At 30.7% G+C, this 14,500-nt stretch overlaps 1 protein-coding gene across 1 annotated transcript; it reads left to right on the top strand.

Moving 5' to 3' along the window:
* The first annotated feature begins 271 nt into the window (after window positions 1–271).
* LOC105678858 (fatty acid synthase-like) lies at window positions 272–11,212 on the top strand. The gene is made up of 19 exons (XM_067351392.1): window positions 272–458; window positions 638–888; window positions 1,202–1,433; window positions 1,519–1,937; window positions 2,637–2,930; window positions 3,026–3,233; window positions 3,313–3,473; window positions 3,647–3,964; window positions 4,118–4,623; window positions 4,705–5,009; window positions 5,092–5,496; window positions 5,579–6,603; window positions 6,766–7,004; window positions 7,230–7,923; window positions 8,026–8,857; window positions 9,090–9,580; window positions 10,008–10,262; window positions 10,422–10,673; window positions 10,760–11,212. The coding sequence occupies exons 1-19, from the start codon at window positions 287–289 to the stop codon at window positions 10,859–10,861; spliced, it is 7,161 nt and encodes a 2,386-aa protein (XP_067207493.1). The 5' UTR covers window positions 272–286; the 3' UTR covers window positions 10,862–11,212.
* Window positions 11,213–14,500: the final 3,288 nt, after the last annotated feature.

Raw genomic sequence — 14,500 nt, 5'->3', positions numbered from 1 at the left:
AGGCATTCCTGTGTCAATGTGTACAGCGGAAACGATACTATATTCGTAAGTTTAAAGTCCCCCAAACTTGACGAAATGACTAATCACATCAACTTGCATATAAAAACTGTACTTCAGCGCTTCATCGCCCAGTCTTCAAACAATATTCAACATTACAGTGACACAGTGCATTTTCAAATCCAAATATCATAAAAAGACATCGCAACAAGTAAAAGCAAATAAAATAAGATAAGTATATTTGCATCAAATTTTCTGCATTAGTATATCCAATAAAACAATTAGAATTATGGATACCGAAGAAACATATCAATCGTACATTAATACTGAATTCAGTGACGAAATCGTTATTTCTGGTATCGCTGGTAGATTCCCAGGCTCAGACAATATAAAACAATTACAAGAAAATCTATTCAATAAAATCAATCTTCTTAGAGCAAATCATCCTCGATGGAATATAGGTGATTAATTTATAAATTATAGCTTTGTATTTACATTTAATTGAGTTTAATGGTTTTTCCTTTGTTATTAATTACAGTAAATAATTCAACATTTTAAAGACATATTTTAAACTATAATTATACAATAATAAATATACAGAACACAATATAATTACAATTTACAAATATATATTTGTTAGAGCATTCGGACTTACCAACTCGCATGGGAACAATTAATAATCTGGAAAAGTTTGATGCTGATTTTTTTGATATATCTTTCAAACAAGCAAATGTACTTGATCCTATGATAAGAATGTTACTGGAACACACTTACGAAGCAATTATCGATGCAGGGATCAATCCAAAACAATTACGAGGAAAAAATACTGCAGTAATTATAGGGACGAGTTTCCTTGAATCACAAGAGACATTTTTGTATAAAAATTTACAGGTGAAACAAATCATTGATTGATATAGATAGTAAAAAATAATTGCAGATAAATTATAAAAATTATTCATTACATGTATAAATTTATTATTGCTTAAATATTGCTATTAGATAAGCAACATAAATATTTTTGAATGCAGTGAACCCACAGTGGCAAATATGCTTTCATATTTTGGATCTAAAAAGACCACGAAATAAAGAAAATTATTGCTTTATGAACATATAACAGTACAAAATATTTAAATTAAATTATTCACATATTGATTTTTGTAATTACATGACCTATATAAATATATCACTACTTCCTGTAAATTAGGTACCCGACGGAACCATTACAGAATGCGCAAAATATGCAGTGGCAAATACGCTATCTCACTCATTCCATCTAAAAGGACCATCCTATACAGTGGATACTGCCTGCAGCTCTAGTCTATACGCTATTGCTCATGCATATGATTGTATTATGTCAGGACAATGCGAGGACGCAATAGTTGGAGCCACAAATCTTTGCTTACATCCTATTCCACATATGCAATTCTTTCGACTTGGTATTATTTTTAGTCAAATTACTTGATTTTATAATACAAGCTAATCTGATATACTATATTGAAAGAATACCGTACATAATTTTAGGTGTTTTATCTTCCGATGGATATTGTAGGCCATTTGATACTGCGGCAAGCGGTTATTCGCGTTCCGAAACCGTGTCGGTAATATATCTTCAAAAAGCTAAAAATGCAAAAAGAATTTATGCTATATGTAAGCAGATTAAACTCAATAACGATGGTTACAAAGAAGAAGGAATAACATATCCATCGACACATATGCAAAGTGCCTTATTAACAGAGTTTTACAATGAGTGCAAAGTATCACCATCTGACTTGGATTACATCGAAGCACACGGTACTGCAACTAGAGTCGGCGACCCCGAAGAAATTAATGCTATTCGTAACGTTCTGTGTCAAAATAGAAAAACCCCATTGATGGTGGGATCCGTAAAATCCAACCTTGGTCACGCAGAACCTGCCAGCGGTATCACACAAATCGCTAAGGTAAAACAATTTATTTAAGAAATTATTTTAACTTAACATACATACAAACAGTTTAGAATAACAAACAAATTGAGAGAAAAGAAACAAATTATCAAAATAATTCTTTTATGTAATATGACCCTTATATATTTTTATATAACATTTTAGAGACAGAAAGAAATATTTCCAATAAGGACTACTAACGTTGCTCAAATAGAAATATAACTCGTTCTAGCTACAGTATCAAAGCTCATTTACTCAATGCAATTATTATTATTTGACAATAAAATCTAAATTTTCTAGAAGATACTGCTAAAATGTTGTTGTTATAAATTGTCGATGTGACAAACAATATTTTAGCAGGTACAAAAAATAGCAGATACAAAAAACATTTTTGTTGTGACACCTAGAAATCTACATACATCAGCAAAACATTTTCTTCAGTGATAAAAAAATATTAAATAGTGGTAATCTTTTTATTTAAATATAATAATTAGTAATTTCATCAATAAAATAAAAATTATAAATACTTTATTTGGTCAAGAAAGATTATCATTTAGATACAAATAGACACAAAAATTCTTATGCCGAAGCGTTTTAGTATAGCAAATATTACATACCGTGTCATTAATCATTTAACTGTCTAACAACAACAAAAAATCAAGTACTATAATTAATTCAAATTTATATATATATATCAAAATTTATTAATTTTTATAGGTGATAATAGCATTTGAAACCGGTTTTGTACCGCCAAACATTAATTTTACATCACCGCGGAACGATATAGACGCCTTAATGGATGGAAGCATTCGTGTCATCACAGAAGCAATGCCGCTTAAAAATGGTTACATAGGCATAAATTCTTTCGGTTTTGGTGGAGCCAATGCTCACATGTTATTACAATGGAATGTCAAGGAAAAGATTAATAATGGAACACCTACTGATGATTTACCAAGACTCGTGGTATTGTCTGGACGCACGGAAAAATCAGTGAAATTGTTTTTAGATGATGTAACTATTTCAGCAACAACATTAATATCACTTCTAAACGCAAAGAACATTACATTACGTATAGTACATACATTTTTAAAACATTTATTTTGTAGATTGCTAATCATCCCATAGATGTAGAATATGTTCGTTTACTACACGACATTCACACAGACGACATAGATGGTCATTCATGGAGAGGATACATTATATTGGATTCTCGGCAAAAAGATTCCATACAAAAAATTCAAAGTTGTAAAAGTATAAAACGACCTATTTGCTTCATTTTCTCTGCCTTCGCAGAATCGCAATGGCCAGAAATGGGTATGTATGCAACATTCAACATTTTTTATATGTACAAATTGAATAATAAAATAATACACAAATTTTCTAATTTTATCAGGTAAAAAGTTGTTAAATTTTCAAGCATTTGCGACTGTTGTAAAAATGTGCGATGCTATTTTAAAACCGTATAATATAAATATCACAAATATTTTGACGAAAATGGATGTAAAATTAAAGAAAAGCACTTTACAAACATTTGTTGGTATCATCGCCATTCAGGTATTATACTTCGAAACAGCATATTGGTATATTGTATATACTCATTGACGCAAATTTGAGTTTATTAATATCTTTTTTTTTTATTACATTTACTTTATTACAAAATATGTTAATAATAATTATTATGTTTAATGCAATATATTTAATGATAAAATTGTTTATTAATTTTATAGATTGGCTTAGTAGATCTCTTAACATCTATAGATATTATTCCGAATTACATTATTGGTCACTTTGCTGGTGAACTTGGTTGTGCATACGCAGACGGGTGTCTCACTATGGAACAAACTATTCTGTCAGCGTACTTTATTGGTTTAGCATGTGTGAAAGAAAAACAAGTTCATAGCTCTACCGCAGTTGTCAATTTGGATTACAAATCTCTTAAAGGTATATGTCCAGCGGATATTGAAATAATATGCAGAAACAACCATAACAACAATATTGTAACTGGCCCCGCTAAATCCATGCAAAAATTTTTGCGAAAATTACAAGTATGTTGATTTTTTACTTTCTATAAATTATTGATTTTTCTTTAATAATACGTAATGTACGTAATGTTTTTCTTAATAGTCGAATAATAATTTAATTTTTAATATTCAATTTTCGCATTTATTAATATATATTAATTATTTTTTTATTATCAGAACAACAACATTGACGTGAAAGCAATCTCCTGCAACAACATACCGCATCACAGTCGTTACCTCGCTTCTCTAAAATCGCAGTTTTTTACAAGTTTGATCGAAATAATTTCACAGCCGAAAGAAAGGAGTCCCAAATGGATCAGCACTTCCGTACCTTGCAATGAATGGTCCAATCCAACGTTAAAATTGTGCTCAGCAAGCTACCATACGCGCAGTATATTAAACACCGTTCTTTTTGAACAAGCAACGCGTATGATCCCAGATAACGCTGTAATTATCGAAATTGCACCAAATAGCATTTTACAGGACATTTTGAAAGAATCGGTACATTCAAAAATAACAAACATTGTACCGACTAAGCGAAATGAATCAAATGCTATCAATTTACTATTGCAAGGGATTGGAGAACTCTATAACTATGGCCTCCAGCCACGGATTGCTAATTTGTATTCACCGGTAATTTTTCCAGTTAGCCGAGGCACACCTATGATCTCTCCATTCATTAGGTACAATATATTTTTAAAATTAACCTGTTGCATATGAAAATAAACATATAATTGTGTAAACAAACATTTTAATATTATTAGATGGGACCATTCTGAAAATTGGTTTGTAAATAATTATCAGAAGCAAAAAACCATCAAATCCAAAAAAAGACAAATGGAACTTAAGATGGATGACGAAGATTATAGCTATATGACCGGTCACGTCATTGACGGAAGAAATTTGCTACCTGCGACAGGCTATCTAGTGCTTGTTTGGGAAACAATTGGAATGATAATGGATAAAATACACACATCAGTACCAATAGTATTTCAAAATATAAAATTTATTCGGGCTACTCATTTATCAAACGATGGCTCTGTTAATTTGACAATTGTTATACAAAGAAGTATGTATAAAATTTTATTGTTCTAAAGATACTTTAAATAATATTACAGCAACATGTAACATTCTATGCAAAATTATTGTAGAAAACGGCAAATTTGAAGTCACCGAAGGAGACAGCGTTGTTGTAACAGGTGAAGTACACGCTATATCAAATGCCGAACAAAAAATGGTGCCAAATGATCTGTTGTCGGTGGATACTGACGAGGAAGAACATATGACTTCTCGAGACATTTACAAGGAATTAAGACTACGCGGTTATCAGTACAGTGGTGGATTTTGTGGTTTAAATAGCGCATCAATATCAGGTAGCAAAGGGCACATTACTTGGACAGGTAATTGGGTGACATTCATGGACAACATGCTGCAGATGTATATAATTCGAAAAGATACCAGAGACTTATATGTTCCAACAAGTATTGAAAAATTGGTAATTAATCCTGCACTTCACGCAACGAAATTGAGGGACGTGACATCCGAAAAAGATAAACGTAAGTATCTTACATACAATTAAATAAATATTAAAAACATTATTATTTAAAATGTAATATTTTTTAAATTGCCTTATTGCAGAAATACCAATACGTTTATATAAAGAAATGGACGTAATTAAATCAGGTGGAATAGAAATACATGGCCTAAAAGCTACCTTAATTTCTCGCCGAAAACCAATCGGAGATCCCGTTATTGAAGAACATAAATTTATAACTCACCAAGATCGCGCCGATATTTCGTTAAATGAAGCAATTCGAATATCGACGCAACTGGCGCTAGAGGATCATCAGATCATTAAAGCAACAGCCATAGAGCTAGTGGAAGATGCAGATGATGTAATGTTAGAAGATCTATCATCAACGTTACTGATTGAAGCTCTTGCTGATATTCCTTTAATACAAGCAAATGTTGCTATACTAACATCACCGAATCGTTTCAATCTAGCAGAACTGTCTTCAAATGTTTCGATCGCAGATTTGAACAATCCACTTATAAGCGACAAAGCTTTGATAGCTACAGGATTTAATCTTTTGACGAAACATCAGAATTCATTAGAAAAGCTTTTGCCACTTTTGAGAGATGGCGGTTATCTCTTAACACGCGAGAAATGCAATCTAAATAACTATGAAACATATTTGAGTGAATATGCATTAAATGTTATTCTGGAAAAGCGTACGGATAAAGAAATAATTATACTATTGAAGAAAAAGGTTATAATAACAAAAACAATTGTCGTCTATATCAAAAATAATAATTTCAATTGGCTCGAAGATTTGAAGCAACTTGTAGACGAAAGAAACGAGAAGAAACACGATGGCAATAGCAGAATTGTAATTGTTGGAGAGGGGGACTTTGAATGCGGATCATTGGGTTTTGTTAACTGCTTGAGAAAAGAGCCTGGTGGACAGCTGGTTAGAGGTGTGCTTATTCAGGACAAGCATGCTCCTAAATTTTCTTTACAAGATCCATTCTATATGCAACAATTACAAAAAGATACGATTGTTAACGTTTTGCGACCTAATAAAACTTGGGGATCTTACCGACATTTGCGATTACCGCATCCAGAAGTCCAATCCGTAAATGCCGCCTATGTATGCCAAACGGTATATAAAACTATTTGCCGAATTTTAAATAATCTATTAATGTGCTATTGACACAATAATATTGCGAATTATTTTGTTTCAAATATTTTAAAAATTTGTCTAAAAAATCTTGCGCTTTATCTAACAAATATATTCGTTTGTTTAACGAAATTTTTTCTACAGGTTCGAGGCGATTTAAGTTCTTTTTGTTGGATGGAAAACGATATATCATTCGATTCTGATGGCAAAGATATAGTACGTGTGATTTATTCATCTATCAATTTCAGAGATGTAATGCTAGCAACTGGCAAATTAACATCTGATTTCATTAAGTCGAATCGACTTCAGGACATGAGTCTTGGACTGGAATATGTAGGATACGATGTCAATGGACAGCGAGTTATGGGACTTTGTGACAATAAGTACGTAACTATATAGTATATGTATATGTGTTTAATTTATTGTAGAACATTTGTGATTAATAAATTTGGTGTTATAGTCTTACGTGAATTACACAAAATTATTCTATTATAATAAACAGATAAAATTGTTATTTTGTTTTTATTCCAAAGAATAGATTGTTATTTTATAATTACTCAATCAATAATTTAATTTATTTATTAATAATAATATTGTTATGTTCTTAGGTGCATAGCGAATGTCGTTGTACGAGATAAAGAATTATGTTGGAATATACCCGATTCATGGACATTTGAAGAGGCGGCCACAGTGCCGTGCATTTACAGCACTAATTATTATGCCTTATATCATTTTGGAAAAATGAAGAAGGGTGATAAAATACTTATCCACTCTGGTACTGGCGGCATTGGACAATCAGCCATTCATCTCGCTCTTCAGGAAGGATGTCAAGTGTTTACTACCGTGGGCACTGCAGAAAAACGTAAATTCATCAGAAAACTGTTTCCGGCTATTCCCGATGAGCATATTGGAAATTCGCGAGACACGAGTTTTGAGCAAATGATAATGAAACAAACAAACGGTCGCGGCGTTGATATTGTATTAAACTCATTGGCGGAAGAAAAACTTATAGCGTCTGTTCGCTGTTTGGCAAGGAGGGGTCGTTTTTTAGAAATTGGAAAGTTTGATATTTTATCCAACAATCCTCTAAGCATGTCTTTATTTCAAAAAGGAATCAGTTTTTATCCAGTTCTGTTGGATGCAATGTTTACCAGTAATCATAAAAATAAATCTCGGTTATCGAAATTAATGGCTGAAGGTTTACAAAATAGAAACATTAAACCTATTCAGACGACAGTTTTTCCTAAGACAGAAATTGAAGCAGCTTTCAGATACATGGCAAGCGGTAAACACATGGGAAAAGTATGTTTACGACAATTAAACGTATATTATAAATTATTATTAAAAAAGTTGTGCGTAATATGTAATAAATTTCATATTTTTAATACAATGATATGTTTATAGATTATTTTAAATATACAAGAGGATGTTAAATCTTTGGATTCACCTGTTCTTGCACACCGTCGTTATTACTGTCTCAGCGATAGAACTTACGTTATACTAGGCGGCTTGGGTGGATTTGGTTTAGAGTTAACTGACTGGCTGATACTTAGAGGCGCTAAAAATGTCGTACTAACTTCGAGAACTGGAATAAAGAATGGCTATCAGCGAATGAGGATTGAGTTATGGAAATCGTACGGTGTAAACGTGCAGATAGTTAAAGACGCAAATCTTGCTAATCTCGAAGAATGTGAACACTTCCTACAAATGGTGGAGAAACAAGCACCAGTAGATGCAATATTTAATCTTGCCGTGGTTTTGAAAGATTGTATACTTAAGAACCAAACCATGGAAACTTTCACGGAATCTTTCATATCGAAGGCTTGGACGACACAGACATTAGATAAAGCATCTAGAAACATGTGTTTAAAACTTCGACATTTTGTAGTGTTTTCTTCCGTTTCTTGCGGAAGAGGAAACGCTGGGCAAACTAATTATGGTATGGCCAATTCCATCATGGAAAGAGTGTGCGAAAAAAGAGCGGAGGAAGGACTACCCGGATTGGCAATTCAATGGGGAGCTGTAGGTGACGTAGGTCTCGTCGCTGACATGCAGGAAGTCAATAAAGAGTTAGTTATCGGTGGGACTCTGCAACAGAAAATATCTTCCTGCCTTGTAGAACTCGAGAAATTTTTGCTCCAAAACCGACCGATCGTAAGCAGCATGATCGTAAATGAAAAGAAAATGGGGTTATCCGGATTAGACAACATGGTGGAAACCGTTGCTAATATTATGAGTAAGAATTAACAAACAGATTTTTTTTTTGTTATAACATACTTAGAACGTGATAATTTTTTAATGTATTATTTACTTCAATATCACAGCATCAAAAAAGTCATTGTTGCACGCACAAATACGTACACAAACACATACACCCTTACACGCACTTGCATGTGAAATATGTTGTTAAATTTTTTTTGGCATAATATAATCAGTCACAATGTGTTTCTATGAATTTTGTGTTACAGATATAAGAGATATAAAAGTAATAAGTCAAAGTACACCTTTGGCTGAACTTGGAATGGACTCCATGATGGCTGTGGAAATCAGACAAACATTGGAACGAGAATTTGATATCTTGCTCACTCCACAAGAAGTACGAAAACTCACATTTGCAAAACTGAGTCAAATATTTAATGCAAACGTTAATAGCAACGAGACACAAACTGAAGCGGCAACTAAAGCGGCAACTGATATAAATAAGCCAGATCTTACGAAAGCTCAGAAATTGTTATTTGGTATTTTGAGAAATCAAGATTTTGTTTCAGAAATTTGTTTAGATCTTCAGACCAACACAGTGGATAACTCGACTCATGTATTTCTTCTACCAGGACTTGATGGCTGCGGAACAGTATTTAATCATTTAGCACCAAAAATTAAATTTTTGGCTACATCCTTGCAATATGGCAATATCGGTGTTGCAAGCACTGTATCCGAAATGGCTGATTATCTTTTAATGGTAATTGTAATAAGTAATTGTAATTAAACGTCTTTCTAAAGTATATAATCACAGTAATTATTAATCTGTATTGTTTCTATTCCAAAATTTTATTTAATGCTTTGCCTAATTATGCGTTTTGGTTTCTTAAAATTTACATTTTTTATGTTATATTTTCAAAATTTATTTTGTCCTACTTTCTTGTTTTTATTATTATTAAAATTTTTCTATAGACGCGGCGACAGTTTTATGCCATATTTATCCATAACAATATCATCATCGGAAATTTGATTTTTACAGTGCTATCCGAGCAGCATGGTGTTTTGACATTTATATTTGTTACTATTAAAATTTTTATATTGTCATATAATTTTGAAATAGAAAATGGTATTTAGCTTACAGATGCAAAAATTGCTAAATAAATTTATTTTTGTCTTTGTTTTTTCAGTGTATATCATCACGGTTAAGAGACGAAAAGAAAGTCGTAATAACAGGATATTCTTTCGGTTCTATACTTGCAATTGAACTAATAAGAAGATTGGAGGCTATGGGTACTAAAAGTCGATTAGTTCTCATCGATGGAGCTCCGGAATATATAATGAGAAGTGAACTCAATAAGTTTTGTTATATGAGCGATAAAGAAATTCAAATTGATATTATGATCATTATTCTAAAGATTTATGAAACAGAAATTGGTGAAGAGGTATAACTCCATTATTTATATCTTTGAATTATTTAAATTAATACATTTTTTATTGCAGATATTTTATGTATGACTCATTTCTTACTGTCAGTTTTATATTGTAAATATTTCTCATTTTATAATAAGTTGATTTTAAAAGTAGAACGTATAATTTGACAGGTTCTATTGGAATTAAGAAAATGTGAAACTTGGAAAGAAAGATTTGAAATTTTCGCCAAATACTTTTCAAAAGTAAATTCACTTCTGTCGCGCCCAAATTTGCAAACACTGTATGCAACAATTTATAAAAATATACTGGCTATTCGGCAATATGAATTTTCTACATTACCGCGTATTAAATCACCCATAACGTTGTTAAAACCTACGTTGTCATATGCACCTGAACTTGAAGAGGATTATGGTTTATATAAGGTATTTTAAGAAAACATTTTATCAGTATTCATTATTTAATATACCAAATTTTACAATATTTTTTGATAAAATTTATAACGTTTAAGATAACTGAAAACAAGGTGGTAGTACATCACGTCGAGGGTAATCACGTGACGATCTTAGGAAACGAGAAAGTGGCGGCTGTAATTAATGAAGAAACGTTTTGATGTAAGTAATTTTATTATTGACGTTAATACCAACTATATGGTCTTATTTAAAATAATTGTGTCACTGTTTCTGAAGTCACATGCATTATTGTGATTAATTTTGTAACTATGTAAAAATTTTTTATTTAATTTTTTTATCTAATTTGCTTTAGATTGCACATTAAAAAATCATTATAAAATATCAATTAAAATATTTTGTTATTTTGATAAATATATGCATGTAAAATTTTATGTACTATATGAGTTCTATTTATTATTATCAGTATATTTGCATAAAACATACAATTGCTATGTTCCTACCCAAACTTATTATATTTCAGAATGAGACTTAAACAACTGTAACAAACCTTTATTTTTCGCTAACAGGTCAATACAGAGTTCGATTTCTTATTTAAACGGTTTATGAGATGTACAACGATGACTAAAGGATAGATTTTGTACCTTCTATGATATCATCGTACCTTGGTTTTTTGTTTTAGATAAAGAATTTAATATTCTTTATTAGAAACGAAATTTTGTGTAATCTTTTGAGGTGGAGGAATGTGGGCAATGTTTAAAATTAAAACACAAACTGTGGTTTAAAAATTATTTAATTAGAAATTAGAAATAATAAAGTTGTTGTTATTTACATGATGTATATTTCAAATGTAAACAACGAAATAAATAAAAATAAATAAAATATATAATAAAAATTAAAAAGAAAATATTTTTGATTAATTATTTGTATTGGATTGATTAAAAAGTTTTTTCGGATTTGTCGATAAAAATAAATGTAAAAATTATTTTTAATTTATTTTTTATTTATTTTAAATATTTAAAAGTTATTTTAATGACTGTTCATGAAAAAACTAACAATATAAATGTAGTAAATGTTTGATATACTTGGTGTAGTACTGAATATATACTATTCAATAAATTAATCGCAACCTTTGGAAATGTAAAATAGACTGTTTCTTTTGCTTCTGTGTTTTTATATTCTTTTCATTCATTGTACGGTAATATTTTTAACTTTACGTCTGTGTTTGTAAAATTGTTTGCAAAATAAATATTTTAAATTTATGTTGATAACGCGTTTATTTTCACAGTAAGTATAAGAACTCTACGCTTGCTTATAGAATATGTCAGAAAGATATATATGTCTGCATCAAACTTGTCAAAAATACAAATTATACTAATAGTGTCAATTTAATAATTAAATACTGCAAAGAAAAACAGTTTACAAGCACTATGTGCCACGCTATATTAAAAAATTTAACTCATTTTTTCAATCATTATTATACAGAATTTGTAAAACAAGAATCGGTAAATAAGTATACATTTTTATTTTTTACTTTTGAAAAAATTTTTAATAAATTTTTATTGAGTTCCCAGGTTGAAATTTTGTCTGGAAACAATCAAGGCCCTATATATTTTTTGAAAAATATTTCTGGGATTCAGGTGGAAGATCTTGCTAGGGCCTATAAAGTTTGGGACGCCTAAATCGAACAGGCTATCGCTGAATCCTGGTCGGCCAAAGATTACGCCCGGAATTTGTCCAGAAAAATTATCTGAAATCTTGCCAGAATCTATAATTTTCCTAGATATTTGCTTGTTTGTACTATAATTATTTCTATAATCCAGTTTGGTCCAAGCTTAAATCCAAAATTTTTGTTTTAATATCCCTGCAAATATCCCTGCAAATATCCCTGGAGTTCCAGCTGGGCCAATATATAATTAATAATTAAATATATATATATATATATATATATATATATATATATATATATATATAATGTATTAATGAAAATAACCATTATTTATGTAGCAAAGAAAATATTACTATTTGTCTCAACAACCCGGCCTATTTCTTATATAAAACATTCCTGAGCCAAAGCTACCGGCGGCTCGGCCGCCAGCGGCCAGGCGGTAATGAATGATCAGGAGGCGTCGTCCCGGAAATCGGCCCGAAATGTGCAACTAATTCCGAGCGCTGCTCAAGATTAATAATTTATACTTTAAACTTTGCTATCGAAGTTAGCATATAGCATGACAAAAGTCATTATTTAACATTTACCACATCAATATTGAATAATGACTTCGGTGATTATTTAATATTGATGTGGTGAATGTTAAATAATAATGAATATTAAATAATGACTACAGTCATTATTTAGTAATCATTAAGGTCATCAATGTCGCACATCCGTCTTTCGTTTTTCGTCGCTGCAAATCTAAAATTTTTTTTCTTTTCTCGTTCTTACAGTTTCAAAAGAAAACAAAGATTTGAAATCATTAAATACTGTAGAAGTGGCATACATCATATATATGTGTACTTTTTCAAACATTTATATATTAATTTAATCTGTGCATTTAAAAACAGGCATTTCTTAAACTCCAATAGCATTCACTTCAAATCATCATATATTTTATACTTTTGATTTTAGGACTTTTTGCTAAAAAAAAACTTTTAATTTACATCACCTAAACTAAAACATATTTTAATTTCAGTCAATTTGACAAAACCCACTTTTTCCATATAAAATGTGCGGAGTCCTTTATAATTGAGTCCATCTTTTATGATATTAAATATGAATGTGATTTGGTATCATTTTTTAAAAGAATTCTCACTATCTCTGTTAAATTCTTTTGGTGGGGTTAGATGGTGGGTGAGATAGTGAGATGGCTTTATCTCTATTGAACTCATAATCACGCTTCTTTTTACGTAATCGAATGTTGACAAAAGAAAATTAAAAATCTCCCCGAAAATGGGTTTTTTTATATCAGTCAAACACTATGCACCCATCTTTGACAATCAATTCCACACCCAGAAAATTCAAATGGCCTCCCTCATCTATTTCTATTGTCAATTGTATTCTTTCATGATATGAATTGAAAATCTGTAACATTTGATCCATATAATTTCTCGAAGCAGCTAGGATTATGTCGTCCACACATCTAAGATGAAACGGTGGATGAAATGTAAGCTTATTTATCATTCTCTCCTTTATGTCACATAGAGTCATAACAGTGTCAGCGATGATGGATGAGAGAGAACAGCCCGTAGAACTCCCAAAAAGTTTGATTATAAATGTTACAGTCAAATATAAAATATGTGGAACTTAATATAAATCTAATGGCGCATGTAAATTCATCTTGAGAAAATGTTGTGTTTTTTAAAATAAGATTCCAATTTTTTTGATACCAGAAATTGCTAGTTCAGTCGTAACATTAATGAATAATGATACCACATCGATATTTGATTACAATAACACTTCATTTTTAGTTTAATTCTATCACAACAATACACAATAACATTGTTAGCTAAAAATTTTATTTTTATGTATCCATCATACTTCATCAGCCGAAATTGTTAGAAACTAAAAAATCAATCAGTTTTACCGCAATAAATAATCGAAAAATCTCTAAAAACAGTTTTTATTATTTTTGCAGCACTATAAGTGTTATTACCTAACATTTTAAACAAAAAATGGAAAATTTTTTTTAATGAAAATACCGACATTAACATTATTCAAAGCGTATCACGGTTATACGATCAGATTCTTAAAACAAAACAAATTAAAATCCGCTGAAGCCACACACATTTGAAAGCAGTTTCAAGATTTAAAATGCTTCGCTCCGAATTATATACGATGATTTCTC

The sequence above is a fragment of the Linepithema humile genome, chromosome 3 (genome assembly GCF_040581485.1).
Source record: "Linepithema humile isolate Giens D197 chromosome 3, Lhum_UNIL_v1.0, whole genome shotgun sequence".
In the NCBI taxonomy this organism is placed as follows: Eukaryota; Metazoa; Arthropoda; class Insecta; order Hymenoptera; family Formicidae; genus Linepithema; species Linepithema humile.
Note: the sequence above shows the minus strand (reverse complement) of the source record. Positions and strands in the feature narration are given on the sequence as shown.